The sequence below is a fragment of the Myotis yumanensis genome, unplaced genomic scaffold, assembly GCF_028538775.1.
Source record: "Myotis yumanensis isolate MYYU_CA2020_CCGP unplaced genomic scaffold, mMyoYum1.0.hap1 SCAF_10, whole genome shotgun sequence".
Taxonomy (NCBI): Eukaryota; Metazoa; Chordata; class Mammalia; order Chiroptera; family Vespertilionidae; genus Myotis; species Myotis yumanensis.
This window is the reverse complement of record NW_027223761.1, coordinates 71,194,345-71,212,999: the sequence shown is the minus strand read 5'-3', so window position 1 is coordinate 71,212,999 and position 18,655 is coordinate 71,194,345. Positions and strand designations below refer to the sequence as shown.

The 18,655-nt window shown below is 38.5% G+C and overlaps 1 protein-coding gene across 1 annotated transcript in view; it reads left to right on the top strand.

Annotated features, from left to right (window-relative positions):
- Positions 1 to 18,655, top strand: part of DDX10 (DEAD-box helicase 10) — a 243,907-nt gene that overhangs the window by 145,533 nt on the left and 79,719 nt on the right. Inside the window, exons 14-15 of the mRNA XM_070425965.1 lie at positions 7,670 to 7,789; positions 10,762 to 10,923. Coding sequence (XP_070282066.1) covers positions 7,670 to 7,789; positions 10,762 to 10,923 — 282 coding nt within the window. The remainder of the gene's footprint in view (positions 1 to 7,669; positions 7,790 to 10,761; positions 10,924 to 18,655) is intronic.

The following is an 18,655-nucleotide window of genomic DNA, read 5'->3' as shown; positions in this document are numbered from 1 at the left end:
GATTTCAGAGCGGAAGGGAGAGGGAGAGAGAGATAGAAACATCAGTGGTGAGAGAGAACCATCAATTGGCTGCCTCCTGCAAGCCCCCTACTGGGGAATGAACCTGCAACCCAGGCATGTGCCCTTGACTGGAATCGAACCTGGGACCTTTCAGTCCACAGGCCGACACTCTGTCCACTGAGCCAAACTAGCTAGGGTGGTAGCTTCTATTTTTAATTTTTTGAGGAACCTCATACTGTTTTCCACTGTGGCTAAACCAATTTACATTCCCACCAACAGTGTACATGAGTTCTTTTTCCTCCATAGCCTTGCCAACATTTACCTCTTGTCTTTTTGGTGATATGTATCCTAACAGGTGTGAAGTAATATCTCACTGGTTTTTATTTCATTTCCCGGATGATTAAAACTCCTAAAAGAAACATAGGGAAAAAGTTACTTGATTTTGGTCTTGACAATGATCGTTTGGCTATAACACCAAAAGCACAAGCAACAAGAGCTGAAATAAACAATGTGACTAGATTAGAGTAAAAAACAAATTAAAAAGGCAACCTATGAAATGGGAGAAAATATTTTCAAATGATATATCTGATAAGGGATTAATATCTGAGATCTATCAGGAGCTCATATAACTCAAAAGCAAAGAGACAATCTCGTTTTCAAAATGGGCAAAAAAACTGAATAGACATTTTTCCCCTCCAAAAAGACATACAGATGGCCATTATTGTACATGAAAGTTGCTCAATATTACTACTCATTATTTCTCAAGCAAAGATTTTATAGATGGCTTTAAAATAAAATGTCAACTAGTTCATCCTTAATTTAAATTGTAAAATTAGAATGACAGAAGAAATATGCTTTTATAGCAGGTGACTTTGCTTTTTTTTTTTCTTAAAGAAATCCCACTATGGGTAAGTGTTCCAACTTCTATGGGAACGTATGCACAGGTGACCCAGAGCGCCTCATTTGGATATACCAATACAGACGTCAAAGGGTACTTACTATTAATTAATATGGCCGAGCTTAACCAAAAACTAAGAAGAGAGAAGACACAGGGAACAAACAATGCAAGAAATCACACAGGTTTATTTACCAGAGAGCTGATGGGTTTCAGTCCTTGGCAGGCCACCCGGAGACACTTGCTGACAGAGACACACGGAGGTCGTCAAATACGCAGCTGCAAATGCTCGGTCTCTTGACACGAAGAGAGGCCTCTAACAGTCTGGGCTCAGAGGCAGAGCAGGAACGGCAGTTTCCAGGGGGAAGGAGAACGTCTTGTCTGTGGAGGTCAGACAGGCGTCTGACTGCTGCTGTGAGAGTCCTTCTTTTATGCCCCATGGGTGGGCTTCTTCAGTGTCTCATATCAGTGTGCTCTGGTGGCTTTCTGGGCTTATCAGGATACACACTCAGGGAGTTGTTTGTCAGGAGTTACAAGTTATTTGTCAGGAGTTAACATGCAGGGCGTTACAAGTTACTTATCAGGGTCACACACACACCCACACAAATTAAGTTCCTCTTCTAAGTAAAGTTTAAAATTCACTCTAATAAAAAATATGAAATTTGATTATACTATCTTATACTAACTAAACTTATTACTGTAACAGTAAGGTTTGGTTACTTAGGCAATGGAAACATCTAAAGTTAAGTACTTTAGGCAACAGTGTTTATAAATGCTAGGAAATGCCCTTATCTTTAACTCAGAGATAGGCCAGCGGGCCCTATACCGCCCACGAAATCATTTGATCTGGCCCTGCCAAGGCATTAGGAGTGAGTTACGTAAATGTTAGACCAAATATTGCAGGCTAATTTTTAAGTTGATAGTTTTGTATGGCCCACGAACAATGTTATAAATATCTAAATGGCCCCTGGCAGAAAAAAGGTTTCCCACCCCTGCTTAACATAAGGGTTTAAGGTATAATAGGTAATTTCTAAAGTCTCCACCAGAGTTGATAGTTCTTTATTTTGTGGATTTCCTTCAGTTTTGGATACAGTTGGTATTAGAAACTTTTAATTATTCAGTGATACATATGGGAGCTACTTTAAGGAAGCATAAAAATATGATTTCTTTAGAGTATCTTTTCCTTTAATTCTAAATTTCATTTACTTAAGCTTTCTTTTCCTTTCTTTTCTTTTTCCTTTGCAATATGATACTCCTTCCTGCCCCTGGATATCTAGTAGTAATACTTACATTAAGTAGGTTTTCTTAATTACTAGAGGCCTGGTGCACGAATTTGTGCACAGTGGGGTCCCTTGGCCTGGCCTGCAGGATCAGGCCAAAACTGGCTCTCTGACATCGCCTGAGGAGTCCTGGATTGCAAGAGGGTGCAGGCCAAGCCAAGGGACCCCGCTGGTGCACAACTGGGGCCGGGGAGGGATGTGGGAGGTTGGCCAGCCCAGGAGGGACCATGGGAGGGCTCCAGGGGATTCCTGGCCTGTCTCGCTCAGTCCCGATCGGCCAGACCCCAGCAGCAAGCTAACCTACCCACCAACTGTCTGCCCCTTGGTGGTCAGTGCACATTATAGTGAGCGGTTGAGCAGCCTTAGCATATCATTAGCATATTATGCTTTGATTGGTTGAACAGATGACCGGATGACCGGACACTTAGCATATTAGGCTTTTATTATATGGAATATTTTGAATCTTGTAGCCAATGTTAACTATATCATGATCCTTCTGATCAGAGCCATTATTGTTTTTGCGATGGTGGTGGTTCTTTATCTTTCAAGTTTTATCAGTTTTGTATTTTTTGATATTTTCCTTTTAGCATTTTATTTGGAAGTCTAGCATACATGTTGTGGAAGAAGTGCAAATAGAAATGGAAATTGGATTTTGATGTTTTACATCTTGTCAGAAAATCTTTCATAATACTTTCTGGCTGCTGCAAATTTCATTTTTATAGCAATAACATAAAGTCTTATAGTCAAAACAGAATTCTTTCCTAACAATGGAATACCTTATATTTTTTGTGATTTAATGAATAGAAATTTAAAATTATTAATGAGTACTTTCTCCTTTGTCCAAGAGCCAGTGTTGAAACTTTTAAGTAAAATCTGCATATTAAGGAGTTAAATTCATTTTTAAAAAGTCTTTTAGCCCAGCCAAGTGTGGCTCAGTGATTGAGCGTCGATCCATGAACCAGGAGGTCAGGTCATATGCCTAGGTTGCCGGCTTGATCCCTAGTTGGGGGTGTGCAAGAGGCAGCTGATAAATAATTCTCTCTCATCATTGATGTTTCTATCTCTCTCTCCCTCTCCCTTCCTCTTTCTGAAATTAGTAAAAACATATTTTTGAAAAAGTATTTTAGTTAGAAAAGTATATTAAGGTATGCCACAAACACAGAAAATTTCATTACTTAAAAAATGTATTACATAATTAAAAATATATTCTTGCCAAAGAAACCCAATAATTTTATTCCATATGGCAAAGTTTAAACATAAATGATGAAGTGGGAGAAAGTATTAATGCATCTTTAACAAATGAAGAGATCCCCAAAATTAATAAATAAATGCTAGGAAGCATTAAAAATACTGGCAAACAATATATACAGTGTACAAGAAGATGTGCCTTTGTATAAATGCAAATTAAGACTTCCCTGAGATGATATTTCTTCACCTAGTTGACTGGCAAATATAAAGCCTAATAACATACTTTATTTAAATATATGTGGAGAATCAGTTCCTCTCAAATTTTTTGGCGAGTGTATAAATTTGTATAACTTCTCTGGATGCTTATTTTGAAATTTAAATGTATATACTTTGAGGGCTTTAACTTTAGAAATTTACCCGAGATATATAAATGCACACATATATGAAGGTTTATATACAAGACTTTTTGTTTTGTTAATTCTCACCTGAGGATTTTTTCCATTGATTTTTTAAGAGAGAGTGGAAGGGCGGGAGAGAGAGAGAGAGAGAGAGAGAGAGAGAGAGAGAGAGAGAGAAAGAGAAAGAGAGGAGAGGCGGGGAGGAGAGGAGAGGAGAGGAGAGAGAGAGACATCAATTGGTTGCTTCCTGCACTTGCCCCGATTAAGGTTTGGGATTGAGCCTGCAACTGAGGAATGCCCTTGGCTGGAATCGAGCCTGGGACCCTTTGGTCCGGAGGCCGATGCTCTATCAACTGAGCAAACCGGCCAGGGCTACAAGGCTCTGTCATGAGTTCTTGGTGTCCTTCATATACTAGTATACTTGCGTTGGGTAGGATGTCTCTGGAAGGATGCAGAAAAAGCTACTAGCAATGCTCGCTTTTTGGGACGTAACCTGGGGTGGCTTAAGAGGACACAAATGACAGGGTTGTGTTTCTTTAATATCCTTTATAAAATAAATGAGTGTGTATTACCTGCTAAAATTAACATTCAAAAGGATGACATTGAGCTAAGACTCTGTTGTGAGCCATATGTGAAACGTGCCGTCACTGTACATACAGAAGGTATTTTACACCATTGATGGCCAACAGTGCAGCTGTGTTGAGTTGTTTGCTGCTCAGTTCAACATCTGTCCCTCAAAAGGAAGTGTTCCTGACTTCCTCTCCTTACCGTAACTTAGCTAGGGCAAGCATCTGTTACATAGATTTAGTCATCCTGTGCATTTTTTTCTGAGCACTACTGCATTTGTGATTAAATGTATTTTCCAATGGTTTAATGTCCCGTCCCCCACCCCCTACCCCACCCCCACCCCCGAACTGATAGAGTTAGGCTCAGTGAGGATTGGGAGTCCACCTGGCTTTTTCACTGCTGGGGCCCCAGTATGTACCACGATGTGTCTTGTTTTTTGATGACATATTTGAGTGAAGAATAATTCTAGAGTATCAGAACAACGGCATGCCTATCAGGAAAAATATGACAGAATCTTTTTCATACATGTTGCCATTTTTGGTCCTTTTTTCAGTGGCTTCTTCCCTTAAACAAGCAAAATTTGACCTTTTTTTCTTTGGGAGCAGGGTTGGGACATAGGGGAGGGGGTCACAGATCCCATTTAGAAACCATGATAAATCATAAAAAATGCAAAGATACAAATACTCCCAAATTTTGTTACATAATTTCAGTGGTTTCATGGATTTCCCTTAAGCTCTTCCAGTAGACCTGCATCACTCCAAGCTTCCACTCTGCAGGATTGTTTTTCTGACTGACCTGTACATACTCTGTTCTAACAGTTTTTGGTATCTTTGCTTTGTCACTTTTTCTCTTGTTCCTGAGACTGGGCTTTTATATTTTATTACAAATAATTTTAAACATATAGAAAAGTTGAAAAAAAATGTGTGCTTTTGGATACTAGAATACCAACCACTCATATTTTATAATTAACCTTTTACTATTTTACCTTTAATATGCAATTCTCCATCTATTCATCCATCACTCTTTTTTATTTAATGCATTTCAGAGTAAGTTGCCAGTATCACTACATTTTCTCCCATATAATTCAGCTTGCCTAGTTCTATCTAAAGTTCAGTTTTTGCTTACAGGATTCTTTTGAGGTAGAAATTTACAAACAATGAAATGCATTAATCTTAGGTGTAACATTTGATGAGTTCTGATAAATGTAGAGATCCATGTAACTCAAACTCCTGTCAACATATAGAGCATTACTGTCTGTCCAGACAGAAAATCTGCTCCTGATAAATCCCCATTATTTTTTGTTTTTCAGTGATTATAACTTACTCCTGTTTAATTGTCATTTGAGACTCTCAGTTTGCGCTGTTTGATTGGCATTCTCTCTATCATTAATTGAGGTCTAATGACAGAGTATCAGCCAGGCAGATATTCTATGGTTAGGATGGACCAAACCATAAAATCAAGAAAATCCAGTAGGAGTCAGTAACATTGTCTTCACCCCTGGTGGTCAAGTTGGTGATGTTCTTTGATAAGTGTTTGTGGGGAGAAAGTTGAAGGAGTAATGATTGGGAGTAAGTGGTGGGGGGAGGTGGTATTTGTGCCCTGTTTTGTAAGATGTCGTATTGGTAGCAACTTATTTCAGTTGACAACTTCCCTTTTTAATTTAGGAGTTTTACCACCACAGTTTATTCATACTCTCAGAAGCCAAATAAGGAAATGAGGATTGCACTATTTCATGAGGGAGAGTAATAGTGATGTATCTTAGAGCATGGTGTGGGGAGGGGGTTTGGGGGGAGAGGTACACCAATTTAGGGCCTTATTTCATCAGATGTTAACATTCATGCACTCATGGACCCCCTGAGGGATGGAAGAGATGGGGTGTTCCATGGTGAGAAGAAACCTAAAAACAAACCATCTCTGTAGAAGTCCTGGCAGATGTAGGTATAGAGATTGTAGCATATTGATGTCTCTGTCTGATGTAATAAAAATTAGTTACTTCAGAGGAGATTAATCTTTTCATAAACATTTTATGGATTTGAAATTCTAGCAGATTCTTAAGTGCTCTGATACCATAGTTTGCATGTACTAAGAACAAGAAATATAAAAGTAGTGTTAGTAATACCTACATAATAGAACCATCAGTGCCAAAATTTTCCTGTACTTAAGTCATAATGTTATTGCAGATGTTCTAGCTGATTTTCATAATAGCTATTATCATTATCTAGAAATATAATTTATTAACTTTTCAGAAGCCTATTTTAGTAAATTTGTTGCTTTTTATTTTATGGTGTTATGTTTTTAAGCATTTTTGTATTCATCAGCAATAATATTTTTGTTGAATGAATTGTTTTTTGTGTGTATATTTATTACCATAAAGTAACAGTTGTAATTGATGTACATCTTGAAGCTTCTGATAATTCTTGTGTCCTAGATCAATCAGTCCTGTTCTAACTAGTCTTGTGGTACAAAATTAAAAAAAAACCCACAATCGACTAGGAAGCTCAAAGTCTGGGATTTTGCAAATTAAGTGTCTATGCAGTTGGTACAATTTCTTTAGGTGGCATGGAATCAATACATAATAGTGGTATTTGAGGTTTATGTAACACATATTTTATATGTTTACATTTATTATTAAACTCTCCCAGCAACCTATGTGATAGGTACTATTATTATTCTCGTACTGTAAATATCTGATATGCAGGATATATTTTCATTGTTTTCGACCCACAGGTTGAGAACCGCTGTAGGACATTAGCTAGGTGCTGATCAGTGTATCTCTGTTAAAGTCCTCTTATTCCTTCTCACCTTTGGTGCCAGCTTAGTTTTCATAGGGTGTTTTCCCACGTTCATCTAGGAAAGTACTGTAATGGCAGGAAGAATGTTGAGTGGCCATGTATTGCAGCCATCTTGCTTCCCAACTAAACATTTCTCTAGCCTAAAAGTTTAAGTTTGCACTTGGAAATTAGATGTATTTTTAAAATGTGCTCTATTTTTTTAGCTGGAAGATAGCTTTATTTATCTTACATGCCCATTTATCACATTATTATGTAGTTCCATTACTAGGGTAACATAGTTTTAGTAATAGAATAAATTTTTAGAAGTTATGTCTAACTTCCATCTTATTTACACTTAATCCCCTTTAGCATTGGAGGGGGGCGGTGTCGTTAGTTAATAAGTCTAATGACTTTATTTCTGGGCATTGTTTTTGGTGCCTCTCATTAGCCATTGAGCAGTAAATGCACTCAGTTTTGGAAAGTGTATTTATTGCCAGACAGAGTTAAATTGTTATTATAAAGCAGCATTTACTTAATCATCTGTTGTTGTTTTTTTATATTCTCACACAGAAGAAAGAATCTTCTAAATCCAGTGTCAAGAAAAAAGTGACCAAAGTCGCAGAAGCGAAAAAAGTAATGAAGAGAAATTTTAAAGTGAATAAGAAAATAACGTTTACTGATGAAGGGGAGGTAAGATTCTTAAATGCTTCATTTCTGAGGTACAGCAGGTTCTCAAATGTGTCCTTTTATTATAATGTTGATGAGATGATGTAGCAGCTTAACTCTTGTTCATAAGCCAATTGGTCTCATCATCGGTCCAGAAACTAGTGAGGATGTTAAGTGAGGACTGTACGTTCCAACTGTTAAAAAGAGTAACTGCCCTGCTAACTACCGCTCACTAATGAGAAAAAATTGTTTCTCTAAAATAGGATAGGCAGTTCCCTTCACTGTTACCAAAGGAATTCCATCAACTATACACCTGGAAGCAAGAACATTTTATTGACATTAGACTGAGATACTTCTTGGTGATAACAACAGAGTTAGTTTTGAGCTTCCTAAATTCTGCTTGTATAGATTAGATTTTCTTGTCATGGTGTCCATCAACATGTTCTGTGGGGACAAGCACAAGTAGTAACACAGCTACTTGCCACAACTTTGTTTGCTGGACTCTAAAAGAAACTGCTGTGCAGTTCCTCAGTTTTAGGTGTTGTGCTGGCATGTTTCTTACTTGCTGGCCTGCTAATGGGAAGGATTTCTCTGCTTTAAAATAATCTCAGACACATGGGTGCCTGGCTTTCCTCTCATCATTACCTTGGTCTGAGTGTAATATATACCCATAGCTTAGGGAAGGGTTATCACTCACACTGCTCATGAAGGGTCACTCTATTACAAATGAATACTATCTTTGTTGCTAAAGAAGAAGGATATCTGGAAAGTCGAGTGACTACCTAAGGAGTAATGGCTAGAAGTTTGTAGTGATTGCAGGCTCTTCTGAATATTATTTCTTGGTTTCACTCACTAGCCTACAGGTTTCCTTGTTCATCCTAACACAGCACACAGCACTCCACACTTACATAATCCCATTTTTCTTGCCTTGTCTTTTTGTTCTTTTTCCCATAGCACTTACTGTGTAATTCATTCTGTATTTATTTGGTGGTTGTTCGTTTCTTCCACTGTGGAAGGTATTTGTTGACTTTTCTCACTACTCTGTCCTCAGCACTTAGAACAGTGTTTAACATATAGTAAGCCCTCAAAAAAGTTTGTTGGATGAATGAACCATTGTTTGATACCCCAATAAAATAACAGTTTTTTATACCAACTGTAATATATCACATCAGCTATTTCATCATTATTAATATAAGTGATGCCTAAGCAGTCTATGTTGAGTAACATATATTTTCTTTGAATTTTGAAGTTAAGAAAGATTTGGGTGTTTGGGGTGCGGGGGAGGGAATTTTATTTCAGAAGCCTGGGTTTGCACTAATAATATGGAGTGAAATGGTGTATGAATCATATGAAAATTAATAAAATGAAGTGCAGTTCAAAGTTGTTGGTAGTTGCAGAGGAAGCCTGTATAATTGATAAGTAATGAAATCTTATCATTATGAAATTACTAAAAAGAGGTCAGCACCCAAGAAGCAGGCCAAGCTATACTGTAGTTGTATGACATCAGATGCTTAGGGTAAACTGGATTTGTGCTGCTAGCATAAAGAGGTTCCTTACTGTGTTAATAAGTAACTGCACAGATTATACCAATTGGCTCCAAGGTGGATGTAAATCTTTAACTATAAAATTTCATTGTAAACATTGATAGGAGCTCTGTGTAGCTGGGAACCACATTGAAAATTCTGATCTAAAACTGAAAGAAATGCTGCTTTTGGTGCAAACCACAGAGGGATGGACTTTTTTCGCTCTGACAAAAAAAGGGGAAGAGCAGTGGAATGGCATTCTTACTGCCATAGCTGATTTCTCTTCACTGCTTCTTCATTCAGTGTTAGTAACTGCTAGCATGGCTGCTCATGCAGTGCATTTGTGACCTCATTTGTTGCCAAAATTTGAGACTGTAGGAATCTCATCTTGAAGAATGACTGGTGGCGATAAGAGGGAGAGGAGACCTTAATACCTGTGACCTGTGTGCCTACAACTTCCACTTGCCTGCCAGTTAATTAGCAGTCTTTAAAAAACAATGGCAGCTATTTAAATCCTCCGGTAACAATGTAGTAGGTAAAATAAAAGAATCATTCTTTGTCTAAATTGTCTAGAATTTTGCAGTGTTAGGCCTGGAATATTGTTGAGTCAAACCTTATTTTCCAGACAAGGACACAGATGCCCAGAGATTAAGTGATTTATTCAGGATTGTACAGTGGGTTAAGTGAGAAAGGCAGGATATTAAGCCAGGCCTCCCAACTCCCAGATCAGTGCTCTGACTTTTATGTCACCTTGTTCCTAGCCATACACTGTATGTGTAAAGTTATGCAGATCTGAGCAGCCTGTGAAACCAGACGAATTTTCTCCTTTTCACTTAGTTATTTCAGTCTTTATGTGTGGTACCAGCTGATATGTGATCCATTGATCAATTTTGAGCAACTAAAGTGTGCCAGATACTGTGTTGGGCTCTGAGAATACATGAACAAGACATATAACTGTCCTCAAGGAGATAAATTCTAGTGAGAAAACCAGGAAAATAAAGCAACCCAGTACAGTGAGAGAGGCATTGGAGGGGCCCTGGTGCTGGTGGGAGGGGGCCCTCAGGCAGCCTGGCTGTGGCCCATGCACATTCAGAGCCAACTCAGTGGACTACTGCAGCAGTTGTCAACCGGTGGTCTGTGAGGTCCGAAAGGTTGGCGACCGCTGGACTAGAGCATACTGAGAACACTGCTTGAAATGACCTGAGGTGACTACTTCTCCTCCACATTAATTTATGAAATTTTCCTTCAGTCTTGCCCTCATTGGATTATGGTGGCATTGTTTTCTCCCAATTGGGACAGTCTTCTGTGGCTTGCTCACTTTAATGATGAAGTTTGTTAGAAAGTTTAAAACATATAGTTAGTAAGGCAGAGAGTGTGCGTATGCACTGGTTCAAAATTCTTGTACAAAGGGAAATGGTTTTCTGCTGACGCGCCCTGTCCCCTGACCCATACTGAATCTTTTCCTGTCTGCAGTTGGTTCAGCAGTGGCCACAAGTGCAGAAGTCTGTCTCAAAGGATACTGAGGAAGAAGACGACACTGGTGGTATCAATTTGGATAAAGCAAAGGAAAGGCTTCAAGAAGAGGACAAATTTGACAAAGAAGAATATAGAAAGAAAATTAAGGCAAAGCATCGGGTAAGCTTTTTCCATCATGAATTAACACTGAGAGAAATTTAATATGTCCCTATACATATCTAAATATTCATTACATATTCATTAATAATCATATCACTGTATTGTTTTCTCTAACTTCTTTTTTGGTGGCTATTTTGTCCTTTTATCTGTTTCTTCTTTCAATTGGTAGAGCCTCTGTATACTGACTGGTTTCTGGGAGTATCACCGGATATGCTTTTTTTAAAATTAAAGTTTTAATTTTGGGATAATTGCAGTTGCATATGTAGTCATTGGAAGTACTGCAGAGAGATCCCATGGGCTCCATTGCTATAGTTTGTCACTTCAGGAATGTTGCATAAGTGAAACTAGGTAGTATGCACCCTTTTGGGATTGGCTTTTTTCACTCAGGTAATTCTCTGTCAATTCATCCAAGTCACTGTGGGAATTAGTACTTCATTCTTTCTATTACTGAGTAGAGTTCCATGTTATGAATGTACCACAGTGTGTTTCACCAGTCACCCACTTGAGCAACATTAGTGCTGTGTTAAGCTTCAACTTAATGGTTACATTTTCCCCCCCATTGCAATGACTTGGTAATGCATATAAAATTAAACTTATTATATTTAAAAAAAGGAAACCTTGTAAGAGGGAGTGCTTCTATATAAGCACATGCCTCCTTGACTTTAAACTTGGCAGTTTTTTCTTATCTTTGAAATGGGTTATTCCATTCTCATTACTCATGATGTTGCTGTCCTTTCACACCACTTAATTTCCATTTTGCTTTACAAATGAGTCAATTAATGAAATAAATAGAAATTTACATTTTTAAAGAAGTTTTTGCAGCATACTCCTGAGATAGTGCATCATGTCAGGGGAATACAACATCATAACCAAGAACCACTGCTATAATATTAAGTTTTGTATTAAAGAACAGTCAAGCCTTTTGATGAGGCCTTTATTAACTGTATCCTGAGCGGGGTTCTTATACTTTTTGACTCCTATTTGACCTTGTAACCATTTAATTGCCCCGGAGAAATTTGTTTTAAAAGAGCAGCAGTTCTCATTTCTTTCAGGTTTGATGCAGCTTCACAGTAGCATTTGATGAATAGGAAAAAGTAGATATTGGAGTTAGCTTCAGGGATAGAAATGAACTGTGAGAAAAACATTTCAGAAATGGCACTAATGAACTTGAAATGTACTGGTTGCCGTTGCTGGATATTTATGTTACTGAGAGAACTAAACATTTCCTACATTGCTGCTTATAGGATAGTACTTTACATGGAAATTTGGCATTAATATTTATTACTAAAATTTTTAATATTACTGAGAGTGTCAGTATGTTATATTATGTTTCATCTCATGGTCTACTTTGAGCATTTGTCTAGGGGAAGATTGGGCATAAGAACATTTTATACTTTATTTTTAAATTGTAGCCAGCAGTAAAAGAAATATGAAGGCCCCCCCCCCCCCCCTTTTTAAAAAACAAACCAAAGGTTATTTTATATAAAATATGTATATTTTACACAAAGTGATCATGGCATGCCTATATTGGAGGTTGAAAATATGTTGCCTGAAAAAAGTACAAGGGAATAACTATAAAGTAGTCTTCTCTATATTCAATTTTTAAATTTTTTAAAATTTTTATTTTTTATTGATTTTAGAGAGAGAAAGGGAGGGAGAGTGGATGAGAGGGAGGGAGGGGTGAAGAGAGAGATAGAGAGATAGAGAGTGTGTCTAACCTCAATTTGTTGTTTATGCATTCATTGGTTGATTCATCTGTGTGTCTTGATCAGAGATTAAACCCACAACCTTGGAGTATCAGGACAACGCTCTAACCAATGGAGCTACCTGGCCAGGGCCTCTATATTCAATTTTAATGTAAATGCTTCTTGACACAAATATGATTAATTTCTTGGTATTATTTTATCAGTAAAGTTATTTACCCATATGTAAGTATTTGCATATTGGTTACTAACTTTTACTTCAAAAACTAAATATGTTAATAATACCACACAGATTAATTTTTAATTATTATCTTAATTTCTCTAACTGAACACGATATTGGTTTTGAATTTGTAATTTTTTCCTAATTAAGTATATTACTAAAATGACAATACTTAGTTCTTCTAGGATAAAATTTTACCTTGGGCAAATGTAATTATATTTCCCTTAAAGCTATCACTTCTAATTTATTTTTTTGAACGTATATGGAGAAGAATTGTATGTCCCTAAAGAATACTTGAAATACTAACTTTAGAGCCTAGGAATAAGCCTTACTTCATGATGACAGAAAAGGTAAAGAAACTTTTGACACAAAATTGTGAATAAGGAATGTGCCTGAACTAATTGTACATGTGAAAAGAAAGCTGTGTGAAAATCTATAATATAATTCTATATTTGAAACATACTACATTTTAAAAAATGTGTCAATTTTATTTTTATTTATTTTTCTATTTATTGTGCCAATTTTAGAAGTTTTCATAAACTTAGAAGTATTCCTTCAGTATTTTGACTAGATGTTCAAAATATTTCATGATTATCTTTTTCGGTTTAAAAGGATAAGATATTTAATATGTAAGTGAATTTAGTATTAGTAATTCTGTTTGAAAGTAGTTGTTTGCTCCTGCTGTTCAAAATTAGCCTCTCACCATAGTTTTGAATGAGTACTTGGTCTTTCTAATGTAGGATTCAGCTACCCTTTTTTTTTCCCTACCTCTTTTCCTCCATGCTATTACGTCTGTTCTTGACTCATATTTTCATCTACCAAATTCTGAAAGCCCTGTAATTTGTATTGTGACTCCAGTAAATATCTTTCTCCTAAAGATTTAGAAAGTAAGCAGTACGAATTTTTAACTAGTTTATAGCAAACAAAAACAAAAACCCAAAACAACAACACAAAAATGACAGCATCACTGGGAGTAGAAGCTTATCTGCCCGATCGTTGGAACTCATAGCTATACACCTGGTGGACTTCAGGGTTTCCTTTTGCAACTGCTTCGTGTTAGTTAGCAGTTTTATTTCATTGTAGCCAGTAAGCATTGTTTTCTTCTGAGACCATTTGGTTTTTAGCTCCCCCTGGCAATTCAGAAGTAACTGTACTTCACTAGGCCTATTAGTATTTTCCCTGTTGAACTTCTTGAAACTGTTCATCAGAAGTAAAATTATAGCACAATTTTGCATATAAAGTCATTAGTAAATTATAAAAGCAAAAACACACTGCTTTTGCATGAAAACATTGTGTTTTTGGTAATTAGAACTGTGAAAGATGGGTCATGGATCACATTACTGATAGGATTTTAATTTAACGGAGTGAAAGTCTGCTCTGTGGTGTATGTCATCATTCTTAGTTATGAAAGATTACTTGTGTTTAGGATGATAATATCTGCTATACTAGCTGAGAGTAGAGAGAAGCAATTTATTACGAAGTTTTCTTTAATTCCCTTGAAATTTACTTTGAGTACTCAATCCACTTTGGATTGTGTATTTTGGTAACACAGCCATGCCTCAAGATGTGACTGGACTGTTCCCAGAGAGGGCATAGCATTGCTTTGGATTCCATTTATTAGTAGCACGAATACTAGAATGTTAGCAAAGTAGTAAAGGGACTTTTTAAAAAATCTATCTTGTTGATACAGAATTTAGTTGGCATGTAATCTAGGTATCTTAAACATAATCTATATGGTAGTCAAGAAGGAGGGGAGCAGTAATCAGGCATCTTAGGAGCACAGCTCCTGTGGTACCAGGAGCACAGCTAATGTGCTAATAACAAGAACATTAACAGCCGTAGCTGGTTTGGCTCAGTGGATAGAGTGTCGGCCTGCCGACTGAAGGGTCCCACGTTCGATTCTGGTCAAGGGCATGTACCTTGGTTGCGGGCACATCCCCAGTAGGGGGTGTGCAGGAGGCAGCTGATCGATGTTTCTCTGTCATCTATGTTTCTAACTCTCTCTCCCTCTCCCTTCCTATCTGTAAAAAATCAATAAAATATATTTTTTTAAAAAGAACATTAACAATAACAGGTGGTAGCAGTTAGTTACTTGAGCCCTGCACTAAATGCTTCGTGTGGGTGTGGGTGTGTGTGTGTGTGGTCTCAGGCGATCCCTGTGAAAGGGTCGTTCGACCGCCAAAGGGGTCGTGACCCACAGGTTGAGAACCGCTGCAACCACTGACAAGTACCAGCCAGGGCTACAGACCTTTTTTTTTTTTTAACAGCACGTGGTGTTTGAGAGGTGGCAGTGGTTGTTAAATTGATGGTTGATAACTGAGACTGGGGTTAATGAGCAGGAATAGAGTTTGGTACTAATGGAATTAAGGGGTCTGACAAGATGTGGTTATAGACTACAAAGACTGAGTTTGTTTTGCCCATTTCTATATTCTCAGAGCCTGCCATGGGATGGAGCCTGGTGCATAGTTGCTCAGCAAATATTTGAAAGAATTGATTAGTGAATCAGTGTTTCCATGTAAATTTTTCTACTTGTCTTTATATCCATATTATAGTTGTTAACAGATTTGTATACGGAAGACCAATTTTTTTATGATGTTTAAATGAATAGGTAACAGATCAAAGAACCTTGTTGTGTTCCAAATTCCTGGGAGGGTTTTAGATTTATGAGGATTTTTTAAAAATATATTTTATTGATGTTTCACAAAGAGGAAGGGAGAGGGAGAGAGAGTTAGAAACATAGATGACAGAGAAACATCAATCAGCTGCCTCCTGCATGCCCCCACTGGGCATGTGCCCACAACCAAGGCACATGCCCTTGACTGGAATCGAACCTGGGACCCTTGAGTCTGCAGGCCAACGTTCTATCCACTGAGCCAAACAGGTCAGGGCTATGAGGATTTTTTTTTTTTTTTTTTTTTTTTTTTTTTTTTTTTTTTTGAGGGGAGGACGTATCTTCAGAGCCAAAAAATCTTTGTAGTTCTTCTTTTATTCCAGCAGTTCTCAACCTGTGAGTCGCGACCCCTTTGGCAGTCAAATGACCCTTTCAACAGGGGTCGCCTAAGACCATCCTGCATATCAGATATTTACATTACGATTCATAACAGTAGCAACATTACAGTTATGAAGTAGCAACGAAAATAATTTTATGGTTGGGTCACAACATGAGGAACTGTATTTAAAGGGCCAGAAGGTTGAGAACCACTGTATCACTCTTGGTCAGTTTCTATGCCAGTCAGCGTCAAAATCTCTGCCTCCTAGGCAGCAATTGGCTCATCACCGTTGACCCAGATTTGGTTCTGATTGGTCAGTTTTTATGCTAGTCAGAGTCTCTGGACCTATCAACGGAGCCTGATCAGAAAGGTGGGGTTGATCAGCAGCCCCAGTGGAGGCCTGGAGAGAAATGGAGGCGTGGCTGTTGGCCAGGCCGGGAGAGAAAGAGAGGCAAGTTCTGATCAACAGCTGCCACAGAGGCTACGGATCAGACCCTCCTTCTCTCTCTGCAGGCCTCTCTCCAGGCCTGTACCGCAGCCCCCTAGGCAGTCAGGCCCGGTTGCCCCTAACTGCCCTCCCCTGCCGGCCGGGTTGCCCCTAACTGTTCTCCCCTGCAGGCCTGATCCCCCCCACCTGCCCTCCCCAGCAGGCCTGGTTTTCCTCAACTGCCCTCCCCTGCAGGCCTGGGTCCCCCACAACTGTCCTCCCCTGCTGGCCATCTTTGACCGCATGGGGTTGGCCATCTTGTGTGTTGGAGTGATAGCCAATTTGCATATTACTCTTTTATTAGATAGGATAGTCCTGACTGCTGATGAAAGTCATATTTCATGGCGCTTTCTTTTCTTGAATATAAGGCTATAGTATTTGAGACGCCAAAAGAAGTACAATAACATCTATAAAAGGGAGTATTTTGTACCTTGAAATGTGATTTTTCTGTTCTCCTATCCTGTGTAATTTTGATTTTATTATTGAATTTCATGCTCTTCTTATACTTAATCATTTGAAGCATGGCAGAACTAAAGATAAAATGTTGCCTTCTTTTTGTGTGGCATAAAATAGCTTTTGGTACTAATCTATCCTCAAGAATGAAATAGAAAACTGAAGGATTTCAAGTATTTGAACTACATAAAATTAAGGTGGGTAGGAGGAAACCTCAGTTATTGAATCTAAAAAAGTTCAACTATATTTTCATCTCAAGTAATTGTACTCCAACCTTTTATCAGTATAGCAGCTATAATTCATATGCATACTTTTTAAAAATAAATTTTCCTGCCATAATATAGGAAAAAAATCATACTTTCTTCCCAATATTCATTTCGCAAATTTTGGATTATCATAATTCTACTTTTCTGTTATCTGTTTAAAGACTACTTTTTACTCTTGCTTTTTTTCATAGTGTTAACATGGCTTTTAAAGATAATGTACATTTTTCTAATTTTGTTTCACCCAGTATTAAGTTTATTTTTTTTCTTGCTCTTGAGTTTCATGGATATCTCTGATCTGTCTAAGGCTTGTGGCAGAAATCTAAAAAAAAAAAAAAATTGTCCCATTGGCATGCATATCTGAATTCTGATAGCCACTTGAAATCTGAAATTTGAAATATCCTTCACTGAGTATAATAATTAACAATGGAGTTTAGTAGTAGTGAAAAATTGTCAATATAATTTTTGTGTGCTGTGATAAAATTGGCTAGATCAGTGGTCGGTAAATTGCGACTCGGCAAACTGCGGCTCGTGAGCCACATGTGGCTCTCTGCAGCCCTAACATGTGCTGACCAGGAATTGAACTGTGACCTACTGGTTCATAGGTTGATGCTCAATCATTGAACCACATTGACCAGGCTCCATTGATTTGTTTTTAGAGCGAGTGGAAGGGAGGGGTGGTGGAGAGAGAGAGACAGGCAGAGACAAAGAGAGAAAGAAGGAAAGAAAGAATATGTGTTAGACACATCAATGTGAGAGATACAGATTGATTGGTTGCCTCCCACGTGCACCCTGACTAGGGCTGGAGATTGAATCTGTAACCCAGGTATATGCTCTTGACCAGAAATTGAACCCGAGACCCTTTGGTGCCAGGGCCAATGCTCTAACCATTGAACACACTGACCAATGCTCAAAGTTTTGTTAACAGATTTAAAAATATATGTAAAAGGCCTAGCACACTGGTGATACTTAATAATTCAGAGCTATTACTGTTAGTAAGAAAATAACAGTAGTAATAATGTGCTAATGGGCAGATATCCTATATAATAAAAGGCCAATATGCAAACAGAATGAACAGCATAACAACCGGAGCAACCAAACAACCGGTTGCTGTGACATGTGCTGACCACCAGGGGGCATGTGCAGAACATGGCAGGTGTTGGCCATGGCAGGATGGTTGAGCAAGTGAGCAGGGACACCAGACCAAGGCGAGGCACCAGTCACTGTCATTGTGGCGAGCCTCTGGTGGTTACTGAAAATTCTTTGCTTCCTCGCACCGCAGTCCCACCCGGCACTCACACCTGCTGCCAGTGCTGGCCCCGCTTGCACCCGCTGCCAGCACCAGAGCTGCTGCTCGCACCCACTACCAGCACTGACCCCGCTCACACCCACTGCTGGTGCCAGCCTCAATCACTCCATGCTGTCAGCAGGTGCGAGCTGGGGCCAGCGCCGTTAGCATGTGGGAGTGGCAGCAGTGGGAGTGGGGCTGCCAGCAGACAGGGGACCAGAGGCCACAGCAGGAGGGGCCAGGCGAGGGCGTGGAGGATGGGCTGAGACCTACCCCTGTGCCTACCACAGCCTCGCAGCCCATAGTTCCTTTCAAGGTGCACAAATT